The 8,581-nt window shown below is 42.3% G+C and overlaps 1 protein-coding gene across 1 annotated transcript; it reads left to right on the top strand.

The window, feature by feature from the left end:
- The first annotated feature begins 5,102 nt into the window (after positions 1-5,102).
- On the top strand, positions 5,103-7,708 carry marcksl1a (MARCKS-like 1a). The gene is made up of 2 exons (XM_086050193.1): positions 5,103-5,420; positions 6,340-7,708. Exons 1-2 carry the CDS (start codon positions 5,337-5,339, stop codon positions 6,874-6,876), a joined length of 621 nt encoding a protein of 206 aa, XP_085906319.1. The 5' UTR covers positions 5,103-5,336; the 3' UTR covers positions 6,877-7,708.
- The last annotated feature ends 873 nt before the right edge of the window (positions 7,709-8,581 follow it).

Genomic DNA, 8,581 nt, shown 5'->3' with positions numbered 1-8,581 from the left:
GTCAGTTACGGTACGTCAGTCTGTCGCTGACAGACCGTTAACCCGCCACTGGCGGACGCCCGTTTTTCTGATGTTTTTTTCGGAGGCCGACTGACGGACCAATGGACTTCACACAGACTAACTGAAGGACTTAAATCACGGACTGACTGATGGACTGACCAACTGACAATTACAATTCTGTCTGTGACGAAAAATGACAGACTGACGAATGACGGACGGGTACCTTGGCCGCTGAGGCATGACGAATTACGGACCAGCAAAATTAAGTAAAATGCTCAATCTGTACAACTCCACAATGCTGCCCTCTTGTTCAACATGTCAGATTAAAGCAGTTTACCACTCGAAATCCTTTGTTTGCATTAAAACACAACTATACTGGCCAAAACAGAAACAACAACGCATTTTGGGCCTCATACGTGCCACAATGTGAAAAAGGACAAATGCGACACTGTGGTCATCAAACCTAGAATGAACCCTTTGAATTTCAACATCCTCAGTGTTTTGGCCTCATCCTGGTCTACTCATATGCCCACATCAGAGAAATTCCAAGGATATGATTAGACACACACTGGCAGTCGGAATGGGCCAAAAGAAGGCTTTGAACCATGTTGTTGTCTTTCTTGACTCATTTTGGGGGAATGTATAGTGTGATGGAGGATGGTAAGAAAGGGCGGGCGGGGGGGTTTGCAGATTTAAAACCCCTAAGGGTGTCTTCCACTTTGGGAGGTTCAGCCCAGTGAAAGGATGGAGATCATTCTCTGGGTGGCGTATGCATACCTCGCATTCCATGGTTGCGACATGTTTGTGTGAGAGTATAAATGAGTGGAGGGGGTTGATTCTTGTGCTTTTGGATTCTTGGAATGTCAGACAGAGATGCGTCAGATAATACGAAGGAAATCATAAATTAATTAAGTCAAGCAAAGACTACAACAAGAGGGTGTCTTGAGGTGGTGGTTTCAAATTGGGATGAAATGTAGACTCGGTGATGGGAAAAGGGGGGATGATTTGGTTTAAATTTGCAAGAATTCAATTGGCTATGGGCTTTAGAACATGGTAGCAACGGACTTTTCTCTCCCCAGTCTCTTAATGACAAGCAACCTAACAACTTTTGCAGTGTCAGTGTCACGATTGTGTGATCCATCTTGTTATGTCAGCTGTGCTGATGACAAAGCAGCACCTGTGTCACCAAAGGTCTCTAATAAAAGTTGAGGCTGGTTGCCATACTGTCATTCTTGGAAAATTACTTTCTTTCAATCAAAAACTGCTGCACAGGAATGTGACAGACATTTTTCGAATTTTTGGGCATTTTAGAGTTAACCATTTTCTCTCAGATAAAAATGACATCATTAGACCTGAAAGGGGAACAATTGTAATGTCTTTTGTCGTATGTCGTGTGTATAGTATGAAATAGGACTTATCTTTTTCACATCGAAATTGTGATCTCAAACAACGTAGTTTTGTGATTGGCAAAGATGTGTTTTTTTAAAATGCTCTTCAATCAGAAGTGACATGCTACTACTCATGGGCAGGAAAAAAAAAAGCACCGTGACCACACGACACACAATCGCCCATCCTCATGGGGTCCACGAACACTAGGCACTAAGCTAACGTGCGCTGCACCATTATTGGCAGCAGCTATGAGCTATGTGATGCGGATCCCTCTTCTCTAAGTAACTAAAGCTCGTCTCTATGGTGGCAAGGAAGCTACACTTCTGAGTTCTGCGCTATACCTGGAGCCAGCCAAGGAATAGCTAAGCATGCAACACATTGACCATGAAGCGAGATCATAAGAAGATGGAGAAGCTAATGCTGATCGCAGAACTAATATGAAATGCAGAATTGCAAAAGACCAAAATAAGTGCTAATGTGTAAAGTACACTTTTCACAGAAGACTGACTGGAACCGCGTTTGGGCAGAAAGCAACCACCAACGAACGGCAAGTTAGCAATTAATAAGCATCAGGAGATAAAATAAGACATCTACACAGTAAGCACATGTTCGAAAAAGCGGAAAAGAATCAGTAACAGCTGACGTCAGTCATTACGAGGAGCTTGTAGGTCAAAAGTACAGTATACAGTATATCACCAATACTAGTTGTGTTTATTTGCACTACTTGGCATCACAGAGTACTGAGTTTTGACAGCTACACAATGATAGGGATCAAAATTACTCTACCTTTGTTTTCTTTTTTTTTTTTGCTAGGAGCCTGTTTACTTGTTAAATAGATTTCATTGCACAAAAGAAAAATTTGACATGTTTACACGAAAATGTTAAATTTGAATGAAAGACGCATAAATATACCATTACTGTGAACGGATTCAATTTATACCATGATAAACTTTAGGCCATGTCATTAAGTCCTCGATCTCTATTTGAAGCAGTTAAGTCTCTGACAAAAATGTGAAAACAATTTTTCAACATCCAATCTTACATTTATGTACACTAGTACAAAATGTTAAATATTTTTGGTAAAAAATGAAATATATATATTTTTACACATACTATTATGCATATATTCATATGCGTATGAAGGCAAAGTAGGTCTTGCTTTATTGAATCATGTTAAAAACCTTGAAAAAGGACTGCCTCCCTCACATAGCCTCTTTAGCATACTTGCATGATTAGAGTTCTTTGAGTGTTTTGATGGTATGATGTAATTTTCTGTCACGTAATAAAAGTTACTGTACATAGTTAATATTGCAGTGAGGCTTGACCAGAAGAAAATTGCCAACTGCATCAAAATCGCACAAATCTTCCAGAAAAATTGCATTTCAATCTTTTCCTAAAATCGTTCAGCTCTAGTGTGAAATTACAAAAGTAAATCTTTTGCTATCTGTGGACATGACAGTGTGACATTGTGATATCAAAGTTTGAGTAATTTATACAATACCCCCCCCCACACACACACACACACACACATTTTGTAAATTAAAAAGTTTGCAAATCAAACATAATTTCCCATAAGAAATAATGAAAACATGAATAATTGGTTCCAGTCCTCGTTTTAGTAAAAGTTTATACACTTTGCTATACAGTGCTGCAAATCGAACATGACAAGTTAACAACAATAACAACGACACACAACTGTCTTCCATCATCAATATGCAGCTGCCCTGCCAACACGCACTCAAGCAGTACCATGAGTCTATCTGGTGCATACACAGCTAGTCTGAAATCACAAAACCCTTATGTTTAGCCACCAGGTTGCTACAATTATGAAGAAAAATAGCAATAAAATACACCTTACCTTGATGAATGGGTTACTGTTCACAAGGAGAATCCCCATCTGATGAGACAGCTCGTCTCTCTTCCTCCTCTTTGCGTCCATGTCTGAGATCGGACTGGGCCTCACATGGTCCTTGCTGTACCAAGAACCTATCCATTGACACCTGTTCTTTGTAGCACTTGAAAATTTGTCTCTGGTGACCCGTTATGTTGTAATTAAAAAGACTGAGGGTCCCACTGCCACTGCTTTATGTCCTAGGAAAGCTTTCTCCTCTTCCATAATATACAAAAAGGAGGTTTGCTTTGACATTTTCCAGAAAAGTCCGGTCTCGCCACGATTATAAACTTGCAGCTGTATGAGGCCCTCCTCTTCATCGACAAAATCTCAGAGGTGACCTTGTCCGAGCTAGCAGCCTCGCCATCCGTTATTTTTTGTTTTGTTTTGTTTTTTGTTTTTTTACATCTGTCGAACCTCCAAAATGGTTTGAACTTTGCGCAATATTTGTATTTGTTCTGTGGTTCGTAAACTGAAAAGGTCAAACATCAAAGCGTCTGGAAATCAGGTTTCCACTGCATTTCTGTTTGGTAATGTGTATGTGTTCCATACGCACATTAGTTCGCCAAGTGTATGAAGTGTAGTGTTTGAACGCTTTATTCTTTTTGAATGCTTTATTCTTTTCTTAAGCACTTTATTCTTTTTATTTTTCAAATAAAAATTATCAAGCAAATATTATGCGTAATTCAAGCCTCTTAAATTTGTATTTCTGCTGCATCCACATCCTTGCTATGTTTTTATCTTTGCTCACGCTCACAACTTTTTTATTTTTATCATTTTTATCTTTACTTTATCTCATCTTTTTATTATGTTTAATTTTCAAAAGTCTTGGCACTTATTAAGATTATATGTGACCCCGTGTATTGAATTTGTGTGAATGTGTGTTGGTATAATAATACAATTACTTGAAACCTTGTGCTGCCTCCATCTGTAAAAACGCTTTGTAGTCACAATTGGCCCGGCAGTAGATGAGACAAAATATACAGTTACTTGCATGAAACAGCTCACCAAAAATGGGCTAATTTCAGCAAGACAAGAAACAGGGTGTGTAAAGTACACAACAATTCTTGATCATTATGGTATTTTATCCAAAACATGTCAGTGACATGTTTTAAGACACATGGGAAGTGTTTTGTGTTTATTATTTACCCTTTTTACTGATTTCTACAAGGTAGGAACATAACTATTCTGGCAGTTGCTGTAAAGTGCATAAATTATACTTATGAGTGTTTCTCCCATACAAAGGACCACAATCTTTTGGACTACCGGGTTCTATGTTGTATGTTCTTCCATTATTTTAATGATGGTGATAATGCTTGCACATACTCGATTTTGACACACACAAACTGAAGTGACCTAGTGATTATTTCAAGGCAGTATGGCTTTTGATAGTGTTTGTTGAATACCATACAATGGACTAGTAACTAGGCCTTTGTGGGGCAATTATGAATGAGCATTGACCAAGGATTATGCATCAAAGTAATGTGTTAGTTATCAAAGGCACCTAAACCTGTCTATGTAAATCCCTCCAAACTACCCAAGGCCCCAAAATGAAAACCAGTGATAGAGACTTGAGAGCAGGGAAAAGTGAAGCCATGTAATGTGAAAGAGAAAGTATGAAAAAACTTGATAGCCATTCAACAAGTGATCCTATCAGAAACGTCTAAAATGCAGACACATTGAAGCAATACTGAAAACAGTGCAAATTAAGTGGCACGCTGTTGTAGCGCCATTTGGCCCATCCCCCGGCATCACATTGGATACGGCCCTGCTGACACGCCCATGGGAGGAGACTCAGGTCGATTTGAGGCGCGGTTGAAATACTCACAGTCGCTTACATCCTTTACTTTGAGCTCAGCCGCCGAGGGGTCCATAGTCACAGTGGGAGAACGGTCTCGGTGTCTGTGTAGTCTGGGCGAAGGAAGGATTCTTCAGTCTTTGGCGAGGTCTCCCCAGAGCTGGATTTTTCAATCTAAAAAAAAAACCCCAAAACGACACTTTGATTTTTTTTTCTTTTTCGTCTTTTTTGTGTTTAGAATATCAAACAGTAATAAAAATGGGAGCCCACATGTCCAAGGGAGACGTAGCTGTTGAGGGGAATGTCTCCGCCGACGTTGCTGCCGCCAAAGCCAACGGCCAGGTGAGTAAATTGGAGCAAACCGAGACAAGTGAGCACCGGCGGGGAGTCACATGGCACCCAACGCCCACCACCAGCGTGCTTGGAGCGGCGGTACCAAGCTGTTGCTCAGCGACGCTCTAGGTTACATTCGAAACCTCACAAATCACCAATTTATTAAATGATGGTGGGGGAAAGACTGTTTGCGTGGTAAATCCGGTCCCCACTGGCCATCACCGACCGTGCCTTTGTTCATTCCGGCTGCTGGTTCCACGAGGGAAATTAACTCAAAACCATGACAAAAATGCGATCAAAGTGACACATTAATACTAAATCTATAGGATATTTGAACCATGTTTTATTCCATGGTTTGGCTTCAATCGTGGGGAATATTTGCTCTCGCGTCAAACAAAAGATGCGCAGTGGAAAGCGTGCAAATGCGCTCCGCTGGGGGCACATTTTGCAGTGTCGCGGACAAAAGCGCGGATATGCGCCTGCTCGCTACGCCACGAGAGATTTTAGGTTTGAATAAAATGGAGTGAAATCACGACATGCGGGGAATGTAAAAACATGGAAACCAAAAATGTAACCCAAGATTTCGATTTGTGTTCATGTTGACCGCAACAGAAACGGGCCGTTTTTTAACTGAAAGGTGATGCAATGAATGAGCATTAAAGCCAAAAAAGAATGATGGCGAGAGCAGTTGTGACGAGGGGATTCCTTTGTTCTTAACGCTTAACGCTTAGCAGCAGATGGAACACTACTGCCTCCACGTGGCCGATCCAAGTGATGCAAACAGCTGTAACCGCCCCTCCGCCCCTTTTTTTTTGAAACCAAGATTAACAGCTTTTCTTAAGTGTGGCAAGAAGTCCTGGAAAATCATTTCTAGCATTGACGTGAATTTCTCTTGTCAGCTTTACTAAAAAGCTCTCTTGTTCTGTAGGAAAACGGCCATGTCAAGACCAACGGTGATGTATCCGCCAAGCCTGACGGGGATGCGGCCGCTGCAGACGGCAACGGCACAGCCGAACCTGCTAAGGAGGGAGAGGCCGGTGCCGGGGATGCCATTGAGCCCGCTCCCGCGGTAGACGGCGAGGCTGCCAAGACTGAGGGTGAGGCCACCAAGGATGGGAAGAAGAAAAAGAAGTTCTCCCTGAAGAACTCCTTCAAGTTCAAAGGTATCTCACTGAAGAAAAACAAGAAGGGCAGTGAGGAGGCCAAGGAGGAGGCCACCTCCCCTGCAAGCGAGGAGAAACCCGAGGAGAACGGCCACACGGCCAAGGAAGCCAAAGATGAGACGCCAGCCACCGAGGCCAAGGAGGGCGAGGCCGCAGCCGGCGCTCCCGAGGGGGAGACCAAGGACGCCGAGGAGGCCGCTCCAGCCACGGAGGCTGCTCCTGCCGAGGAGGCAGCCCCTGCCGCCACCCCCGCCGAGGAAACGACACCCGCGGCCCCCGAGGGCGACGCAAGTGCGGAGTGATTGCACCATCAGCGAATGAACTAATTTTCCAAGATTAAAGTATATAAATATATATGAGAGACTCATGCCACGTTCTTAAAGTTATACAACAAAACTACAAAAGAAGACAAAGGATATATCACATTTGCTGATTCAACCACCAGTTCACTTGATTTTTTTTTTTCTTCCCCCAGTTCTTGACAGACGGAATCTCACCGGGCCCTCAAATTGATGAAAGTGTCTCCCCCTTATGGTACACACAGGGAGTGGCATGTGGAGAAGGTAATGAACTGGATGGGATGTGGAGTGAATCAGGAATATAGTACAGACCCCCCCCACCCCCAATTCACGGAGCGGCATCCTTCAGCGTGGCAGCCCTATAATTATTTTTTTTCTCATATTTTTGGGATCTAAGGATTTCCATTGCTGCAGAGCAAGACATACCATCTTCTCTATTCGAAAATGACTTAAATGGATGCTTAATACCTTTCATACGATCTTAATTTTTAGAACTATACATTCCTAAGTTTTGCCCACAAAGTTCAAGTATTTTGTCATGTAAAGAAAAAGCAATGATGGGGAGGTGGGATAAAATCAGTGTCTTTTTTGTGCATTTGGATTCTTTTCAGACTAAAGTCCCAATTCAAGCTTCTTGATTATTGCAGTGTTCACATTTCAGAGTTTATGATGCAGGAGTTGGGATTGTGTACAAAATGTGAGCTTTTTATCTGCAAAACTTTTCAATGTAAATATGTTTTGGCCAATGTTTTTGGTTCTTTATTTTGCTATCGTTTGAAGATGTTAATGGTTTTATTGTAACTTTTAATAAGGGTAAAATAAATGTTTGATCCCCTCTTGCTGTGTTCTGACTTGTTATTTGCACTGAGACTGATTTATTTGCTGCCTGCGAAGTTATCTTAACATTAAGTTAAAGTGGGTCATCAATGGGGCGGCACGGTGGTCGACTGGTTAGCACGTCCGCCTCACAGATCAGAGGTCGTGGGTTCCCTGTGTGGAGTTTGCATGTTCTCCCCGTGCCTGCGTGGGTTTTCTCCGGGTACTCCGGTTTCCTCCCACATTCCAAAAACATGCATGGTAAGTTGATTGGACTCTCATAATTGCCCCTAGGTGTGATTGTGAGTGCGGGTGTTTGTCTCTGTGTGCCCTGCGATTGGCTGGCAACCAATTCAGGGTATCCCCGGCCTACTGCCCGAAGACAGCTGGGATAGGCTCCAGCACGCCCCGCGACCCTTGTGAGGAAAAGCAGTATCGATAATGGATGGATGGATGGATGGTTCATCAAAGGATGGTTCATCAAAGAATGCAAAATGAAACATTGGCTCTGCAAGTTTGGCATGGGCACGTCAAAACATTGCTGCTGCGAGATGTAGGTCCAATTACTTAGAGCATTATGCATTTTTTTTGAACATTTGTGAATTATGCATTTTTTTTAAAGAAAGGTTTATACTATTAATATTTATTTTTTTAAAGTATGTGCAATAATTATTGCATGCAAGGGGTCAGAAAAGGGCCAGGACTCCTTATGCGGCGCCATCATCATGGCCGTCTTGTTTTCCACATCTTCAAACGTCATCCCCATGATAAACCACTCGGGCATGGGAAAGGGGAAAAGAATCACAGGTCAGGTGAGTCGGAGGTTGCTCCCGCATAGTGATGTTCTTCTCAGGAACTGTCATATGCTCAATCCATTGTGAGCAGGCGTGTC

Source organism: Filicampus tigris, chromosome 13 (genome assembly GCF_054856515.1).
Source record: "Filicampus tigris isolate MCC_2025a chromosome 13, RoL_Ftig_1.0, whole genome shotgun sequence".
Lineage (NCBI taxonomy): Eukaryota > Metazoa > Chordata > Actinopteri > Syngnathiformes > Syngnathidae > Filicampus > Filicampus tigris.
The sequence above is the reverse complement of the archived record's forward strand: the minus strand, read 5'-3'. Positions and strand labels throughout refer to the sequence as shown.